The following is a 20,879-nucleotide window of genomic DNA, read 5'->3' as shown; positions in this document are numbered from 1 at the left end:
AAGATGGACTTAAGTGGGGGCAAAATGGGTGCTAAGGGTTTGTTTGGTTTTAAAAAGTTGTGTATCCACTTTTGATTTTCTTTATTCTATATTCAAATCTTAATTTGGTAAGTTGCTTTGAATACATAATTTGGGTATAGAATACATCATACCCAAATTTGGTCATTATTTTCTATTTTATAAAAAAATAACTTTTCTCACTCATACACATAACATAACTAAAAAAAAGTAACATTGTGTTTTCATAATAATTACGAATATGTCACTGTATTCATATTCATAGAAAACGCTTAAAAGTTGTATTCATTTTTTGTATTCAAATCTAACTTTTAAAATACTAAAAATGAAAACTGAATACAAATATTATAACCAAACCAGTTTTTTAACGGTGAGACCCACTAAAAACTGAAAATGAAAATAACAAAAAAATGTGGTTTTTCCAGCTAGCCAAAGAAGCCCTAATTCTTTCCCCTTTTGTAACCTAGTCTCTAAACTTAGATCAATGATTATAGACTAGTAAATTATTCAACGTAATTTTACACTTGTTTAGAATGTTATTTGAAACCAAGCGTTGTACTTTTTCTTTGATTATACTAGAACGCCGCTTTGTAATTTCTATTTCTCACTCTAAAATCTGTAATTTGATTTTTTATTTATTATTTTCTGGGTTTTTTTTTCTGAATAAAAAAATAGCGACTCCTATAATGTAAAAATCTCAATTTTGGGGGTAAAATATATATTGCTAGTAATTTACAAGGCTACAATTCTAGTAAATTTAAGGGGAGTTGCTACTGAATTTCCAAATGGCACATGGGTATCTCAGTAAAAAACAAATGGCACGTGATTACTAGTTAAATTTTGTCGAATGCCACCCAAAAAATTGAGTGAAAATTTCACCTCTTTTTTTGAGATAAAAGTTTTGAAAATTAGGTACAATCTACTATGGCTTTAAGTTATCATTGCACATTCCAGCCCACTTATAATCACACAATAAGAACGCTTTCATCAAGAAAATTCAAGGATGAGAACAAAATAAGAAAATGCGAACGTGGTATCATTCTATAATTCAATACTTTCATTTCTTTATAACCAAAGATTTAATAAGACCTGATGATATGAAAGAGTAAATTTACACCAAAAATAGAATCTCCAATTCATTTTATCCTATGCATGTGTGAGGGGATCCTGTGTCTGTATGCTGTCCAAAATATATTAGAGCATTTATCCATTTGTGGCTCTCACAATTTACAAATACAAAAATTTCCTCAAAAAAATGATTCTGTTCATGTAAGTTCATTGATTTCAGTTGATTTCAGCTGGCTCCTAAGCTCTTGCATCTCCTTCGCTTGAGCCTACATAAACAGAAGGGAAAATTTTAAAATCTGGGGACAACACACTGGGGGAAAATAAAAAAGAAAAAGATAAGTTACCTAAAAAAAATATGATTATCTGCAATATATTGTAAGACTTTTCAAATTGGGACTTGCATCCCCAAGGTTTGTTCCATTGCATTTTACTGTAAAAATAGATGAAATGTGCAATCTACCTTTGCAATGCAACAGCATTTCTCAAGTACATTTCTTCTAGATTAACATAAATGTTTGAAAATCAAACCGTTTAATTGCATATTCTTTATGTTTTTAATATATATGTCAAATTTCATGCCAATCCGATATTATTTACTATTTAATCCGTAAACTTATTTTTTATGCATAAATTTTAAACTATAAAAACTTGAAATTTTAAGTATTTGATTAATGATGTAGCTATTGATTTTTTTATCTTATGAAAATTTTGTAAGCATGTAGGATATAAGATAAAACGTAATCCAATAATGGATTTGTCAAAATTCACACCCAATAAAAAAATATTGAATAGAGATGTAGCTTTAGGCTACAATCAAGTTTGTACCCAAATTTTGTCCTAACAGAAAGAACGTAATAGATTAAACCTGAGTAGGACAAGATGATGTTTCCTAAACCACTAACTGTACCATATAGCATGATAATATAGTTGAAAATTATATTGAAATAGATTTTTCTAAATCTTCTCACATTTTAAGAGTAACGACTTTAATAGTGTTATACATGCATGAGAATAGATCCTTCAGTATAAAGGCATGGCCTATAAAATTCCTTAACTTTCTTAATTAGTAAAAATGTGTGTGAACTGAAGCAGGTCATCCTTTTCGACTTCCATATATATCTATATCCATACCGTTAGTATGTCAAAATTCCTTGACACAAGCAGTGAATCCTCAATGCCTTAAAAAGAGTAAAACTTCAAGATAAGAATATTCTTGTTATTTAAAAAGAAGGAAAAGAATTGTCATAGTAACTTATCGTATCAAATGAAAAACAGTTTAATATAAATTACCCATTAAAATAATTTAATTTTTTTTCCTAAATAAGAATTTAAGAATTTGAAAATAGTCAAGAAGCAACAAGCCCTTGTTGAATAAAAAATATATCATTTCCATTGGAAGCTACATGTGGTTTCCATGTACAGTATATGTTGTTTTCCTGTTTGGTCAGTTCCATTTCAGTTTTGGTTATTGTGAACCTTATATCAATTTTTGTGTAAAACGTGCATGTTTTCGCCTTTTGAAATACGTGATACATGCAGGTCCTTATTTTTGAACTACTTATCAATCTTATCTGGTTGGTGATTATAAACCGCCTATTGGAAGAAATGTGGCTTATAAAGGAGAGGGGTGTACTGATTGCTATATATGCTAAAATTCAAATTAGCAATTAACAAATGATGTTTAGTTAGTGACTAGTCTTTTGGGCAATTGAGGGTGGACTTCCATGTGTTACCAGTAACAGTCTAGTCCTAAAGCAAAAAGATACATATCCTAGACTGATTCTTCTTTGTTTTGTCGCTTCTAATTCACTAGTTTTGGGTTTTGTATTAGGTGTTAATGCAAAGATGTTGATTTCTAGCTGTAGTTTTCTTAATTAGATCTTTAGTTGTTATATTTACTTTTAGGGGAAAAAGCAATTTTTCACTTTATGTTTTGGGTAGTTTACAACTTTCCTCCTTATCTTTGAAACCAATCAATTTCCTCCTCTATGTTTGGAAAATGAGCAAATACCTCCAATCCGTTACTTTTTTTAGTTGAATCCAATGAAATTACAAATACAATCTAAGAAAACAATAGTCCAATCTTCAATTTTTTCTCTTATGGTGTGTAGTTAATAATTTCTTCAAAAAATTTATTTCTCAAATATAGAAGATGAAATTAGTTGGTTTAAAAAATAAATGTGGGAATTGTGAACTACCCAAATATATAGGGGAGGACAATGCTTTTTCCCCTTACTTTTTTATGTATATTAATGGTATTGACAGTTTTGAATTTTAGCATTCCATAAATTAAATGACTATTTCATTAATTTTATCCTAGCACAGTTTTGAGTTTTCTCTCGAATTTAGTTGTTACATGGTGCTCATCTTCATAATTGACATAGAGTACTTAACGTAATTACCATCAATAAAAGTCCTATTTGTTGAGGCAAAACAAACTCGTATACTCTTAGAGATGAAGTCAATCATGAAATCGAAGGCTTAACAACTAGGAGCATGGAAACATAGAAAGCATGAGCAACGAAGCTCAAAATGAAGGCTTAACAACTCGTATACTCTTTTGCAAACTAATGCCACCTCAAAGTATTGGCAAATAGGTTGGAGCGAGGAGGATTCCAAGTAATGCTATGAGCCTATGATCACATAGATGATGTTTTGAATTCATATTTTCTATATTTTTTATGACATGACATAAAAATGAATATTAATTTCTAGAAGATGGACTTAAGTGGGGGCAAAATGGGTGCTAAGGGTTTGTTTGGTTTTAAAAAGTTGTGTATCCACTTTTGATTTTCTTTATTCTATATTCAAATCCTAATTTGGTAAGTTGTTTTGAATACATAATTTTGGTATAGAATACATTATACTCAGATTTGGTCATTATTTTCTATTTTATAAAAAAGTAACTTTTCTCACTCATACACATAACATCACTAAAAATATAAAAAAAAAAAAAGTAACATTGTGTTTTCATAATATATGCCACTGTATTCATATTCATAGAAAACGCTGAAAAGTTGTATTCATTTTTTGTATTCAAATCTAACTTTTAAGATACTAAAAATGAAAATTGAATACAAATATTATAACCGAACCAATTTTTTAATGAAGAGACCCACTAAAAACTGAAAATGAAAACAACAAAAAAAATGTGTTTTTTCCAGCTAACCAAAGAAGCCCTAATTCTTTCCCCTTATGTAACCTAGTCTCTAAACTTAGATCAATGATTATAGACTAGTAAATTATTCAACGTAATTTTACACTTGTTTAGAATGTTATTCGAAACCAAGCGTTGTACTTTTTCTTTGATCATACTAGAACGCCGCTTTGTAATTTCTATTTCTCACTCTAAAATCTGTAATTTGATTTTTTATTTATTATTTTCTGGTTTTCTTTTTTTTCTTTTTCTTTTTTCTGAATAATTATTCAACGTAATTTTACACTTGTTTAGAATGTTATTCGAAACCAAGCGTTGTACTTTTTCTTTGATTATACTAGAACGCCGCTTTGTAATTTCTATTTCTCACTCTAAAATCTGTAGTTTGATTTTTTATTTATTATTTTCTGGTTTTCTTTTTTTTTCTTTTTCTTTTTTCTGAATAAAAAAATAGCTACTCCAATAATGTAAAAATCTCAATTTTGGGAGTAAAATATATATTGCTAGTAATTTACAAGGCTACAATTCTAGTAAATTTAAGGGGAGTTGCTACTGAATATCCAAATGGCACATGGGTATCTCAGAAAAAAAACAAATGGCACGTGAGTACTAGTTAAATTTTGTCGAATGCCACCAAAAAATTGAGTGAAAATTTCACCTCTTTTTTTGAGATAAAAGTTTTGAAAATTAGGTACAATCTACTATGGCTTTAAGTTATCATTGCATATTCCAGCCCACTTATAATCACACAATAAGAAGGCTTTCATCAAGAAAATTCAAGGATGAGAACAAAATAAGAAAATGCGAACTTGGTATCATTCTATAATTCAATACTTTCATTTCTTTATAACCAAAGATTTAATAAGACCTGATGATATGAAAGAGTAAATTTACACCAAAAATAGAATCTCCAATTCATTTTATCCTATGCATGTGTGAGGGGATCCTGTGTCTGTATGCTGTCCAAAATATATTAGAGCATTTATCCATTTGTGGCTCTCACAATTTACAAATACAAAAATTTCCTCAAAAAAATGATTCTGTTCATGTAAGTTCATTGATTTCAGTTGATTTCAGCTGGCTCCTAAGCTCTTGCATCTCCTTCGCTTGAGCCTACATAAACAGAAGGGAAAATTTTAAAATCTGGGGACAACACACTGGGGGAAAATAAAAAAGAAAAAGATAAGTTACCTAAAAAAAATATGATTATCTGCAATATATTGTAAGACTTTTCAAATTGGGACTTGCATCCCCAAGGTTTGTTCCATTGCATTTTACTGTAAAAATAGATGAAATGTGCAATCTACCTTTGCAATGCAACAGCATTTCTCAAGTACATTTCTTCTAGATTAACATAAATGTTTGAAAATCAAACCGTTTAATTGCATATTCTTTATGTTTTTAATATATATGTCAAATTTCATGCCAATCCGATATTATTTACTATTCAATCCGTAAACTTATTTTTTATGCATAAATTTTAAACTACAAAAACTTAAAATTTTAAGTATTTGATTAATGATGTAGCTATTGATTTTTTTATCTTATGAAAATTTTGTAAGCATGTAGGATATAAGATAAAACGTAATCCAATAATGGATTTGTCAAAATTCACACTCAATAAAAAAATATTGAATAGAGATGTAGCTTTAGGCTACAATCAAGTTTGTACCCAAATTTTGTAACTGTACCATATATAGCATGATAATATAGTTGAAAATTATATTGAAATAGATTTTTCTAAATCTTCTCACATTTTAAGAGTAACGACTTTAATACTGTTATACATGCATGAGAATAGATCCTTCAGTATAAAGGCATGGCCTATAAAATTCCTCAACTTTCTTAATTAGTAAAAATATGTGTGAACTGAAGCAGGTCATCCTTTTCGACTTCCATATATATCTATATCCATACCGTTAGTATGTCAAAATTCCTTGACACAAGCAGTGAATCCTCAATGCCTTAAAAAGAGTAAAACTTCAAGATAAGAATATTCTTGTTATTTAAAAAGAAGGAAAAGAATTGTCATAGTAACTTATCGTATCAAATGAAAAACAGTTTAATATAAATTACCCATTAAAATAATTTAATTTTTTTTCCTAAATAAGAATTTAAGAATTTGAAAATAGTCAAGAAGCAACAAGCCCTTGTTGAATAAAAAAATTAACTTTATTGGGAGTATTATGGGTAAAATGCAAAACACCCCTTAACTTTTGGTCAAAATCAAATTGACCCCTAAGCTTCTAATTTGAGAAATAATTAAATTGATCATTCTGTCTAAATTTTTGTCTCTCTATGTTTCCCTTTAAAAAAAAAAAATCATACTAGACTTTATTTTAATAAAAAAAGCTGTTTAAATTATAATTTAATTAAAGATTTCTTTTTTTATTTCTTGTGCTTTTTTCTCAATGAGGGAGATTAATTCAAACCAAATGATCAATTTGGATATTTATCAGAGTTCAGGCACTTCTAATTCAAATTAGAAGTTCAGGATTTTTTTTTTTTAATTTTTAATTTTTCCCTTATATTCTATTTATAAATTACCACTATGAAACATAAATTATCAACACACAATGATCCACCAGTGACACACGTGCTCTAAGACATGAACTAGCAAAACACAGTAAAAAGAGTTTATGACAATAAAGCACCTCAAATAATAACCTCCAGCAAATATCTGTCCATTCCTGTAGGCAACGCCACTCCATGGCAAAATCATACTCAATTGTATTTGGCTGCGCAGAGTGTGATGTTGATACTGCATTTCTCTTTGGAAAAGAAAAAAAAAATCCACACATAAAAATCCACACATAAAAATCATGTACCTAGTGCACTAAACTCCCACACACACATATAATGTTTGAATCAAAGAGAAAAAGAAACACAAAATCAAAAGAAATTAGTCGGCAGGATTAAGTCACCTTCTCATCACGTTGCCTTCGACGCTTGTTTACATCAAGAACCAGATGGCCAAAAAATTTGACTGGTTCTCCCTGCTGTGTTAGAGTTCCTTTGCAACCAACAACAGGCCTGGGGTCAAACAAAGCAACAAGAATATCAGATACATGTAAAATTGATCTTGCATAGAGTTTCATAATATTCTTCATCCATATCAAGTTATTCATGTTCCTTTGTATTGGTATAAGAATCCTTTTGAGTTAATATAGTTCAAGTACTCCAACAGATAAGTTTAAGTTTTAGTTCTTTGAAATACTAGAACTTCCTGACTTTCTTGTCTAGGGAGAAGAGACTTCATGGTGATGGATCATAAATGGTATTTTGAGAACCATGGAAAGCACAGCAATCGTTATATATTAAGTGATTAGCATTTTACTTTACTAGTAAAGGTTATTTTTGTAATCCAATAATTAAGAATTTCTCAAGTCATTAGAATTGGGTTTCATAAATCAATTGGAATTAGGGTTTACTATGTCAGTCATAATTAGGACTCAGTAGTCTATATGAGCATAGTATTGTACTCCTCTGGAGACATTATTTTTTATAATGAATAAAATTTAACTTAGAATACTCTTGATGGTATGGTACTGACTCCAACGAACCTTAGGTCATCACTCCTAGGTCATCTATCCTTTATTTTTCCATTCTTCAATTTTATTGTTCCATTTTTTTGGTCTGTCATGTGCCAAGTACATATTAAAATCTAAAGTGATTTTGATTCCCTTGTGAATCTCCAATTTACAATATTCATGATATAACTACTCTTATTAGTATGCTAAATACCATCTTAAGTTTCAAAATGTAGTTGTACACTTTTCTATAAAGGACCAGAAACTCTGAAGTCTCCAAAAGAAAATTCTAAATGCATCAAAACTAGAATAATTAGTACAATGCACAAACATAGAAAATAGAGATATTGATGGTATAAGTACCTTCCATCTTCTAGAATCAGACATTCGCTCTGCAACTTAGATATTGCAGCCTCAGCTGCATCCTTTGATTTGAATATAACCAAAGCCTTGCCTGTGAGCACATGAAAGTTGAAACAATAAGCATTGGAGTTTATGAGTTTGACTTTTCACCACACGCCAATCAAAGATCCAACACTAAATAAAATCTGCAGACTATTTGGTGAATGCGAAGGATAAAGCCAGAACAAGCTGCCATACCATAATGTGGGTGTGAAAAAGTACCCTGTTGTATCATCTTTGCCTCAACCCTCCTATTAAATGCATGCCAGACTAAATCCTAAGGAGGAAAGGTAAAAAATGATAAGGATCAAATAGGATGCTATAGACTAGACTGCATAGATTCCATGAATGTAGCAAACATATCGAGAGTAACTATCACTTTATTCAGGATTTATTCAAGAAGAAATAAATTGTCACTCCCTTTGTTCGATCAGATGGTCAATTGGGTGACCTACTCACAAAGCCGTTATCATTGGGTGGTATTCTCATAAAGTTGTTATCTTGTGACTCATTTCAAATGAATGTAGAGTGGAGATACGGTTCAATCTCAAGACCATCTGCTCTAATATTAATGACAAATTACCAATTATCCCAAAACCTTCAAGTTCTAGGAAATAATGAATTTAATCATTTAACCACTATTCTAACAAATTTAATTGAGGAACCTAAGGTATAAAAATTAAAAGAACTATACCTGTACCCTTTAATTATTTATATAGGTAACAGTGCTAGAAATAATGTTCTATTAGTGAGGAATAGGTCTGTAAGCTTTTCTTTCCTATTAAAGTACATCCTGTAATGTAAAGGATGAGATGTACTAGATTACCACATGTGCATCTATCATTCGATTTTAAGGATTGGTTTAAAGCAATATTATCTTTGAAATACAGTTAGGTATGATATTTCTTCAAGGACATATTATAATGTTAGGTTTAAATTTGAATAGATTCCTCACATAGCTTGTCTGGTATTCTGTATAAAAATGTGACAATTTGCATTTGAATGTAATAATAAAAATATATAAGGTTGGAGTTGGACAAGTTTGCTTCTTTGTAATCAAGTCCCATATCATTAACTCCTATAAAAATCCTAATTTTTGACATATTCGGGAATCTCTTTTCCAAGCATGGACCAATTCTTCTCTAAGATCAAGGAAAACATGTGAAATATTAGGGCAATGTGCAGCTCATATGCAGATAATTAATTTTGCAAAATCATACAGCAAGGTTTTGTCTTTTCCCCCCTTTTTTAGGGGAGAAGAAAGCAAGAGTTATGAACCTGGAGAACTATTAGATGTACCTCTACTTCTAGTGATGTATATGATGGATCTAGATTATCCAGTAGGACCAAGGTGCCCATTTCTTCAGCTGTCTGCAGTCTTTGATCCCAAGGCTGAGAAAGTCAAAAAGAAAGAAATATGGTTAAGATATGATAGTATCATTTTTGCATATCGCAAACTATATTTTCATTTTTCTTCAATTTGTAGATCATTCCTAAGGTATCTATGAATGAAATGATGATAAGCTCTTCTAATGAACTAATAACTAGTTTATCTACTCCCCATAGCAAGATGGGGAGTACAGGAAATATATTAGAGATCCTGTTACTGCGCATGGAGGACATAGATCTACAGACACCCAAGAATGGAGCAAGGTCCTTTATGTATGTACACAGGATATCATTTTGGACCCAGCACCCAGGTCCCACCCACAAGAAGTTTAGTTTAATAAGCTTGTCCGCCAATCAGGTTTCTTGTTTTAGTTAAAACAGGAAAATTTGTTTCCGAAGAAGGAAAAGTAAGGCAGTATATTACTAACTCAGAGAAGAAAATACATTTCTGACTTGGAGAAGAAACTGTAGGCTGCATGGGTTTTTTTATATAAACTAGTGCATATGTGGGAATTTAGCAGACAGTCTAGGTTCAAGAGTCGACCAGCCAATCAGTGAAAAGAAATAAGTGTGACAGTCACTGCGTGAGAGCTATCAAGGAGAAAAGAAAAAAAATTCCTGCCTGTGAAAGCAACAAAAGTAAAAGTTTTTTTTTTGAAAGGTTTTTACACATAAATTTTAGTGTTCTTGTGTGGTCGATTTATTTTCTTATTGGTTTGTGATATTTGCTTGGTAGTTTATTGGCCCAACATCTCACAACATTCCAACAACAAACTCTGTCAAGCATTTTCTTGAGTTAAAAGTTGTCTAAATGAATTACCTGAAAGCAAGGATATATTTAAAAGGTGCAATGTAGGGAAGAGGGAACCAAGTAATATATTGGAATAGGTATGTGATTGTCGCTCTTTGCAATATAGAAGGTGGTCTCCTAAGACCAATGACAGAAGGCTGATTGAGAAACCATCTTTGCAACATTCTCATGCTACAAAAACAAGGAAAGATTAAGGATGTTTCACGCATTATTGAGATGGATGGCTACCAGAAAAAATAAAACCATTTAAACCAAAGAAGGAAGCTGCAAAAAAAGAAAAGTCTCATTTCAAAATACAGGAGAATTATTCTATTCCTATGGAATATCCAGATTCCCCTGACTGACAACTTATTGTAAAGGTTGAATATAGGTTGAAGTCATCAAATAGAATATTTGATCTTAAATCAAGTACCAGAATCTTCACTCTTTTATCCGCATTAGAAGTTTAAAGCAGCTTCCCAGAAAAAAAAAAAATTTTTTTTTTTTTTTTTTTTTTTTTTTTTTTCTCAATGCAATATTGATTCATGTAAGCAAACACACTGTAAACTAGCAATTTCATGGTAAAATAGAAATATGGAAACTCACTAGTTTCTTGAACCAAGTGCTTCTATCCTGCAAGCAAGAAAAGAATAGAAATTAGAATAGTACTTAAACTCAGAATACAAAACTCAATTGAATGTGCTCTTGTTTGCAAACAACTTCCATATTGTGGATTTGGAGAACATCCAACACCAAAACATAAGATTCCAAGTCACACCGTTATATACATCAGACAGTTATCAAATTTCTCTAGAGTTTTTTACTCAATGTTAATGAGTCACATATGACCCTACATCTTCTTATGAATAATTGAAATTGAAAAAATTAAAAATAGAAAACTAAATTATGAAAAGTATATATCTTTACCAACCTTTGTCTATTTAAGAAATACAACATTAACTTAAAACACTCAAGACTTATAGCATCTGGCCTTCTACTAACCTCCAAGAATTGGGCATGAGTTTTGGCACCCCCATTCCCAGCAAGTTCAGGAACCATTTTATCAGAAGCATTGCCAGCCTTCCCATCAATATCCTCCCCCTTTTTGGGTACCTTTTTCTGGCCATCCAGAAGAAGCTTCCTCTTTTTATTAGGCCTGGTATCTGATTCGTTCATAGGTAATAAACTATCAGAAGATCTCACATTAGCTTTATCCTGATCTTGTCTGAATGATATTTGACCAGGTTCAGTCCCATCTTTGTTGATAGTAGCCTTTGGCCTTAATGTGGAATTCTCATTTGATATACGTCTGTTCTCACCCATACTAGTCATGGCCCTTTTGGATTCTGCTCATACCATAAACAAGTTTATTTCATCCAATAAGTTAAATTCAGATGTAACACATACAAAGTAGGCATAGAATAAGGATTAAGTGATCAAATTCACCATTTTCTATTAGGTTAAGCATTTGGGACAACTATTAATTTATCATGTGATCAAAGTATGTGATCCGAAGTTCGAAACCTGTCCCCACCACCCAACCTTCCATTTAAAAGTGAAAACTTTCACATGTTGGGCCCTACTTATTGAGGACAGAGTTTGGGTCTACACATGAGAGGGAGTGTCAAAATAATTGCAGTGAGGAATCACCTAGCAGCACTGGGCTTACTCCATTGCCAGACTTGTCAGCGTTTACAGCACTGCCCCCCTTCTCAACCAAACCAATCTTTGATGACAAAATTGATCTCCCAGCTTCCATTTTTATATTCCTTTTAAGATTGGAAGGACTAATGAGCTTTGGATCTTTCCTCTTGTTAAAAAAGTACTCCACTGCAATGCATACAAATATTTGAAGAGAATGAATGAAAATTAATGTCAATTCAGAATTAAAGAGATAAGGAAAATTTAGAACACATAAATTCTAGTACATTAGGGATTTGGATCATATTGCCTTCCAGTTTTGAAATCAAAGGAAAATCATTATTAGTGCACATTTTAGAAGAAATGAAATTAAGCCACTCCTAATTATTAATGAATGTGGAAACAAGTCATATTTTAGAAGAAATGAAATTCTGGGGGATTTTTTTTTTTTACCAGATAGTAGATTAGGGATTTGGATCATATTGCCTTCCAGTTTTGAATCATAGGAAAATTATTATTAGTGCACATTTTAGAAGAAATGAAATTGAGCCACTCCTAATTATTAATGAATATGTGTAGGAACAAGATATATATTTAGATGAACATATACAGAAGCATTCTACAGCAAGACTCATTGTGCAACTCAAGACTGTTGTCCATTTAAATTCCATAAGAATTGGTCAAAATTTCAAGGGATCAACAGGAAAAATAACTCACAAGAAAGATGAAACATTTCTTAGTCTCAAACAACAAGATCAAGATATTTGCCTGATCATAATCCTATATCTTATAAAAAGCATCATTATCAATATTTGTACCTTTAATTCCAGCTATTTCATCATTAAACTTCTCTGATATTACACACTTTTCAACATCAACAATACGGTAAAAGAAGTAGTCAGCCCATTTCAACTCTGTTTTAGATGCATAAGGATTTCTCTCATCCTTCGATGTACAAACAACACTGCACTTTCCCACAATAACTTCCTGAAATAAGGGAGAGAAAGAAAATGGACAGATAGCTCTGTTCAATGAATTTTGAGATAAGAGATGCATTTTGAGATAAGAGATGCAGTGATTAAATAAGGACAAAAGATGCCAACAGTTAATCAAAATGATACAAACTCATTTCTATTATTTAAAATCAGGAAAGGAGAGAGTTTATGTAATAATATTAGAAGTCACACCTTCACCAAAAGCATGGAACATAATCTATAAGGTTAGTAACTCTATTTATGCCTCTTTCTGGCTTTCTGCCCCTACCTAGCCAACCCGTCCCACCTAAAATCCACATAAACAAAGAACCCTTCATTCTACATGGCAGGACCCCTTCAACTCCCCTTATTTCACCACCTATTAGGCACTAATCCAAGCAACTCTATTCTGAAATACTGAAAATCTCACCTTTTCTGAGTTACAAGATTTTGGCCCCAAAAATAAAGTTAGACTCTCTTTGAACAATGTATGGTCCACCAACACTAAACTTCAAAATTTTCTATATTATACTTTTTTTTTTTTTAATTCGATAGTGACAACCAGTTGAGATACAAGGCTCTTGGCAACTTCTATATTATACCTAGAGCTACCTTTGATATGAAAATACATACGGTTGTCAGGTAAAGAGTTGGTCAAATTCCCCTTACCGGAATAACAAAGTCAAGAAGATAATGTGAATACTACATCTATGTATAAGAATTCTCTGACCTGAATCATGATTCATGAAGTCAATATGACGTTATATAGTGTAAATGTAATGGGTATTATATATAACAATAAAATATTAAGAATGAAACCTTGACTGAAAAATTTCCGGATGCCTGATAAAGATGAATTCTTGAATATTTAATAGATGAATGGAAAACTTATTAAACGGTACAAATTCAATGCTAGATGTAAAACTGTTGAAGAACACTTCAACTTATCTTTCCACTTTTTCTCATGCTAATAATATTTAAATTTGGTTCCCTGATTTGACTGGCTGTTGATGTTACTTGCAAAATTATAGCTGTAATCAAGAGTGTTAATATATAAACCTGTTTACAGATTTTTTAACCTAATGATATAGCTTTTTTTTGTTCACTATTTAATAAAGTCCTAAATATTTACGAGTATTGGTAGCTCCTACCCAGATCTCACCATCAATCACTTCAACTAGCTTCCAAGATTGTTTCTTCTAATCTTTCACAGAACTTGTCCAAGTCTAAAAGAAAGAAGTGCTGCAATATGCAGAATGATAGCATAGAACATCTATACAAACCTCTGTGGTAAAAGACAAACATAAATATAAAATTAATTAAATAGTAGTGAGTAGCTAACTATGCCCATGATACTTTATTGCCAAATCCTTTTACGTTGGGTTGACTGCCAATGTAAAACTTTTGTCACGTCTCATGAACATTGATTTGATTACATTCCTAAAAGGATATACCATGTAGCCTAGTTTTAATTCTTAGTTGAAAATGTGATACAATAGCAGTGAGTGACCAGGTCACCAACTTCAATTGGTTAAATTGTAACAGTATGACTCATAATCTACTTTGGAAAATGGTAAATAAGGTGAAACTTGTATTGAACTGCTCTTTACTAAGATAAGTCTTAACTTATCCTATTAATCTTGAGCACATTTCCTTAGTAATATAAAATCAGACAAACATCACACTACTACAGTATATGAATAATAATACCATAAGAGCCCTTCTTTTTGTATAAAGCCCAACTAAATTCATCACTAAAGTTCCAAAGCAAGAAAAAATTAGAGGACATGAAAGAAGTATGATTTACCAGAGGATTGATATAATCCCGACGACCTACACCCTGACCAGGTGCTAAAAATAGCTCATTCCATTGTGGATTATGATTTCCCAAAATATCACGTATTTCAATAGGACGATGAAACCACACAACCTTCACTCTCTTTACATGAGTTGGAGTCTCAAACATTTTGACAAGCTTACAAATAGAGGTCTCAGTGTCACCTTTGCAGTAAATGTAAGCACAGTCGTAAACAAAGTATTCCACATCCTCGTAAGTAAATGACTCATAGAATTGAATGCGCTCATCTGTCTTGCTAACTCCCTTCTTCCTACCCCATTTAAATTTCATGTTATCTTCAACCTTTGTCACTCGAAGACGTGACATACTGTATTTTCTCCAAATATTAATGATGCTCAGCACAATCCATCTTTAAAAACCTTGAAACCAAAAGAAAGTAATTATATTGCTATGATTTAGATAAAACCAAAACAAACAACCTCAAAGAAATAATCCGCTATAAATTATATTTAGACAGCAAAAAGTCAATTACAGCTTTGGTAGGGAACGACTAAAATGTAGTTTTGAAGGATTACCGCAAGATAATATGAAAGGAAACACTGACATGGGACTTCCAGCTGAAATTTACACATCAATATTAACAAAAAGTGTGATGAATAAAAAACTGCTTGGTTGAATCCAGGAAAAACCAGTATCATTATCAAAACAACAGCTAATTACACACCATTTTTAAGAGTACATATTAATGTAAAACTAAATGTTAGACTCGCTATGTTTTATTCTTTTTATAACTTCTACCACCTTGGACCACGTAGCTTCCAAAATGTTATGCTATTCAACATAACCCAAAATCTAACAAGAAAGAGAAATCTAAGATCAAACTCGTAGTAGCTATATAATTTCAGAAATTATCCACGAATAAATAAAACATACAAAAATAAATAAAAATCTTGGAGGATAAAAATAAATAAACATCAAAAAATTTCAACGAAAACAGTGTTATACAGAGGATTAGTTTAAAACCTTTAACCAAACCCAAATAGTGTGGTGGTGGTGGCAAAAGCCAAAAGGTGACTATCACGGAGGAGGGCTCAAAAACCATATTGGCCAAACAAAAACAGAAACCAAAACCTTAGTTCCAAAACTTTGGGATCAACTATGGAACTAGTCAGGCACCACGCACTAAGTACTAACCCACCAAAACTGGAGTTAAACAGAAATCCCATAAACCGCATTTGTAAATGGGAACTCAAGAGTCAAGACATAAATGTTACAGTATAAGCAATCATAAATCAATGCATTTGGACTCAAATACATACCAACATGTCCATATTTATGTTCCTATTCAAACCCATTTATTTCCTTTTTCGAATACATAAACAAAGTTGGTATTACTACTAACTATGATTGTAATTTAAGGGTACCATTTTTAATACATAATCGACCATAAAAGAGAGAGAGAGAGAGAGAGAGAGAGAGAGAGAGAGAGAGGGGCTTATGAACCCACCATTTTTTCTGGGCCGTTGGATTCGCCGAGACAGTAAGGTGCAGAGGTGGGTAGAAGCAGAAGAAAGAAGAGCAAAAACAGAGCAGAGTACGTTGTGTGTATATATATTTGGTTTATATAAAAATTACAGAGGAAGAAAAGGAAGGAAAAGAAGAGTCAATGTAAAGTGTGGTAGTAGGCATAAGAAGTAAGAACAGAGAAATGAATGGAAAACAGAGTTTTGTAGTACAAAAATTGAAAAATGTTCAGTGAGGGTCAGTATCGTTATATGTGCAGAGACTAGAGAGAGAGACAGAGGGAGAATATTGAGGTGAGAGGGGCAGGTTTGATTTGGCGGGGCTCAGTAAGTAGACGTGCAGTAGTGTAGCAGAGGTGAAGTGCTAAAAGAAAGGAAGCTGGGTCTGGCAGTGTAGAGATGATCTGAAGCGCGTGTGGTTTTCTTGTTAAATTTTGGCCACCTCTTGCTTTTCTCTCTCTTTTTTTCTTTTTTCTTTTTTTAGTAATGTTACGCATATACTCATTTTTATAATATTTAATTTAGAAAAATACTAATGCTTTTACCTATTTTATTATATAAAATTTACTATAAAGTTACATGTCAATAAATATGATTAATGAGTTTCAACCGCTTTTAATAAATATTTTCTAAAGAAATCACTTAGTAAATAAATAAATGTTTTTTTTTTTTTTGTATTTGGTGATAGATTAGTTTTTAAACTTATGTAATAAAGTTTGTAAAAAAAAAAATTTTGAGATAAAATTTGTAATATTTTTTTTGATAGGAAAATTTGTAATATTTTTAATATAACTTGTAGGGACTCAGTTTAGAAAGGTTCCCCAACAATACATTTTTAGAGAGTGGAACGAAAGTTTAGGCCCTAACAGACTAACAACGGAATACAAGCCCGCCTTCTTCCATTGAAGGGGAGTGAGCTCAGTTTGCAACTAAGGGTAGCTCCTCGACACTCGTCCGAGGAGACCCCTCTCCCTGAAACTAACACGACCTCTAAGTCCTTCTATGTCGTTCCCTTGAATGATCCGAAAAATCCCCCCCCTAATTGCTTTACTCGTCTTTCTTATATAGTTTTCTTCCTCCTATCCCCTTCTTCCTTCTGTTGATCATCCATTGGCCTTCCTTCTGACCGTCCGTCCAATCACAGATCTTATCCTTACTCAAGTGGTTCACCATGATCGATGTTGCCCTGTCAAGGGGTTACATCCCCATTAATGCGGTCAGGGGGGTTAGGTGAGCGCATTCAATGCAGAGATGACAGCTCGCCTAAGGCTTGCTCCTTCGCCGTGCTCCCGTCGCCGACGCGTGGCACTGGGCCCTCTCCTCCTCGGATATTCAAGGAGTCTCCTTTGGTGGGTTGGTGCTCGTGTTTTTCCGAGGTCTCGGACGCCCGAGGACGGGGTCATCCTCGGATCTGTTCCTCGGGGGTTGGTCCTCGCGCTTTCATCCTCGAACCCTTCATGCATCCTCGGCGTGGGCCATTGGGCCTGGCTTGGAGTGGGCCAAGGCCACCTGTTTTTCTGGCCCCACAATAGCCCCTCAAAATCTTGCTGCACGCATCCTCGGGCGAAGAGAAGAGCACTGGGGTCTATTCATCTGCCCTAGGCACGTCGCTGACGTTTCGGAGCGCGTAACGTGCCCATCATTAAATTCAGGCGGCTCTGTGCTCCCCACGTCTAAGAGCATTCACAGCAGTATAGCTATAATGCTATATTGCTAAAATTTTGCTCTACAAACACAAAAAACACCCTTGCAGTAGTGGAGCTAAATCTAAAAATTTTAGCTCCATTGCCGTGCGGAAATGTAAAGGGTACAGGTTACAATTTTTGTAAACTGGGATACAAGAAATAAAAGCCATCTGTTTACAATTGGTAAAGAGAGGGAGGGTTTTTCTGAAGAGGAGCTAAGACTGAACTCTTGCAAAATTAAAGCCTCTGAGACTTGTGTAATTTTAAGCCTGCTTCAGACTGGAGAGGAGGCTCACTTATATAGAGGAAGGGAGCGTCTTCAGCTGCTGAAAATCCGGAAGGTAAATTGCTTTTACTTGGGTGAATAATCATTTCAGCCGAAAGCAAATAGTAACCTCGTGATTATTTGTCGGGGCACTGTAAAGTGAACAGTAATGGTCACTGTACATGAATAGTGTTTTGTCCCCCTGCTTTTCTTTCATCGTTACTGTTTGATGAATAGTAGTTTGTCCGGGTACTGTAGCTGTCTTGCATAATAACCGGGCTGCTGTTTTTAATCAGTATCGTAGCCGTACCAAGAAGGAGGGCTGTCATGGTTATCATGTTCATGGAAGGTGGCGAATTTATCACAAACTCCACACCAATTTAGATCTTCATACTCAGAAGGCTTAGTGATGAAGTCGCTAGGATTATTACTGGGAATAGTCCAGCGGAGGCCTAAGGCTGAAGTATAATAATCTCTGGTGGTGAAGACAGAAATTCTCCCTGTACTTCCAACAAAATGATAATTTTTCCATAATTCTTCTGCAACCATGGGGATGGCATTACTGAAAAAAGTCCTCCAGCAATCAGCAAGATTATGGGGATTGCTGAAATCAAGATAAGTATTGCCTTCCCACCAAGGACCCTGGTGGGTAAACCCGTTGATTAAAACCAGGTGTTTGGATGGTGTAACATCCATCCAGCTGCTACTATCCCATTGTGGGAGAGTGCTCCAACATCTGACTAAGGCATAGGGAGTGCTTCCCTTGGTAATGACATCTTGAATGATCTGTGGCAGTTGAGCGATCTGGCCATGATGAGTTAGTTTTATTAATCTGATAAAACCGTACTCGAACATTTGAGAGAGCCAGCTAGGACTTCTGTCAATTTCTTCTTCGTCATAACCATCCTCATAGTTGATTATCAGGCCAGGAAAAGGGTGTCCTTTTGAATAAACCCTTTGACTGCTTCCAAAGTATTCGTCCCATGCAGACTGGGCCAATGCTCTATCAACGGAGGCCTCTCTGTCATCATCTGATTCTCCAATCATCGGAAAGCGGGTAGTGACCAGCATTCTGAAGTGTGCACACCATTGGTCGAATGATATGTACATATTGTAAGAACAGAGGATATGATTTTGTATTTCTGGGAGCAGGTTGGCAACAGCACTTCTTAGGTTAGCTTGAGCCTTAAGGCTAAACTTAGCATAATCAGTACCCATAATAGTCTTTTTATCCGTTGAATGGATATCCTCTTTGCCAAAGAGTTGACTAGTTAGGACTTCATTTCCAAACTCAAGGTTGGCTAGATGGATTTCTAGGGCTTGGAGAGTTGTCTGGAAACGACTGTATCTGCTTAGGTTCCATGCAAACTGGAGGTTGTCAAGGATGCACTTAATGGAAAGTGGGAGGGTCTGGAAAGCTCCTTTTTTCCATTGTAGATCTTCTGATACAACTTCCTGCAATGTAACACTAATGTCACCACTGGAGTATGTCACCTCTGCTGGGACATAATCCTGAAGGGATGTTGACCCTCTATGGTTTCCCTTAGAGGATGCACCTTCATGCATTACAAAAGGAGTTCCTACTGCAGGAGTCCTTCTGTCTTGAGGATAGCCCGATGCCGGTGCTTTCCCCCTGTTCCTCTTCTGAGCTGAAGAAGTCAACTTACGCCACATTGTGGTGGAATAAGATTTTTGCTTATTTTCCTGCAGAGTTTTGTAAAAACAGGGTATATCAAAAACTTTGTTTTCTAAACTGTTTTTGTGAAAATCATGTGATTTTAATGAATAAATTCTTTTATGCAACATGTGAGATGTTTCTTGGAATGGTTTGAAAGAGACATCATTTGTGATTGAAGAGTCAAGGTTCTGGTTTTGAGTTTGAGAATTGGAAAGGTTGAGGGTCTTTGAAACTGAAACATTTTGGAGAATGGTGATCTCATTCTGTTCAGGATTTCTGAGAAACTCAAACTTAACCGGTTGATCAAAAGGATGAGTAGTGATACCTTCATTATCTGTGTTGAAGGGATACAACAAACACATAAAGGGATTTCCTAGTATCACTTTATCTGTCATGTTCTTGACTAAGACAAATGAGGTTTTGAAATATGTGTTGTCTTTACACACCTGGGCTTTTGGTATTTTGAATTTAATATGCATTTTACCTCCACTTGCAGAAGTTAACCTTTCTCTGGTTTTCTGGAAGTATTTAGAGGGAATGATACTTTCTTGAATGCAGTTGAGATCAGCACCTGAATCCATCAAGGCGATGGTCTCAAAATCAAAATCTTTGCTTATGACAATCCTGACTTTGGAGTGCCATTTTTGGAAGTTAATCCGACTGATGGTTACCAAGAACTTGTCATTTGGTGGGACAGGGTCTTGTGTTGGAACCATTTCTGCAGTTGGGTTAACTGTTTCATCAACTTCATCATCAGAAAGTTTTGATATGAAGTTCCTTCTTCATTGTCATGATGAGGAGTGACTTCTAGATTTCTCAATCTTTGGTCAAGGAAATTGTGATCAATTCTAAGGATGTTTAATTCTTGTTTAAGGTCCTAACCTCAAACTTGGTTTCCTTGATTTCTCTTTGAAGGTCGTCAACTGTGACTTCCTTCTTAGATTTGGTAAATCTTTTGTAG

At 33.6% G+C, this 20,879-nt stretch overlaps 1 protein-coding gene across 1 annotated transcript; it reads right to left on the bottom strand.

Annotated features, from left to right (window-relative positions):
• Positions 1-5,287: 5,287 nt before the first annotated feature.
• Positions 5,288-15,133, bottom strand: LOC112027079 (protein ANTI-SILENCING 1). Its single transcript, XM_065761025.1, has 9 exons — positions 14,777-15,133; positions 12,814-12,982; positions 12,005-12,184; positions 11,282-11,700; positions 9,475-9,567; positions 8,398-8,452; positions 8,137-8,227; positions 7,168-7,276; positions 5,288-5,356 (listed from the first exon to the last, which is right to left on the bottom strand). Exons 1-9 carry the CDS (start codon positions 15,131-15,133, stop codon positions 5,288-5,290), a joined length of 1,542 nt encoding a protein of 513 aa, XP_065617097.1.
• Positions 15,134-20,879: the final 5,746 nt, after the last annotated feature.

This window comes from Quercus suber, unplaced genomic scaffold (assembly GCF_002906115.3).
Source record: "Quercus suber isolate HL8 unplaced genomic scaffold, Cork oak 2.0 scaffold_392, whole genome shotgun sequence".
NCBI classification, from domain to species: domain Eukaryota; kingdom Viridiplantae; phylum Streptophyta; class Magnoliopsida; order Fagales; family Fagaceae; genus Quercus; species Quercus suber.
The sequence above is the reverse complement of the archived record's forward strand: the minus strand, read 5'-3'. Positions and strand labels throughout refer to the sequence as shown.

Coding starts and splice junctions, on each gene's coding strand:
- LOC112027079 (XM_065761025.1), bottom strand. CDS start 15,133: ATGTCACGTCTTCGAGTGACAAAGGTTGAAGATAACATGAAATTTAAA. Junction 12,983..14,776: donor GGGATTATATCAATCCTCTG/GTAAATCATACT, acceptor CCCTTATTTCAG/GAAGTTATTGTGGGAAAGTG. Junction 8,453..9,474: donor ATACATCACTAGAAGTAGAG/GTACATCTAATA, acceptor TTTCCTCCTTAG/GATTTAGTCTGGCATGCATT.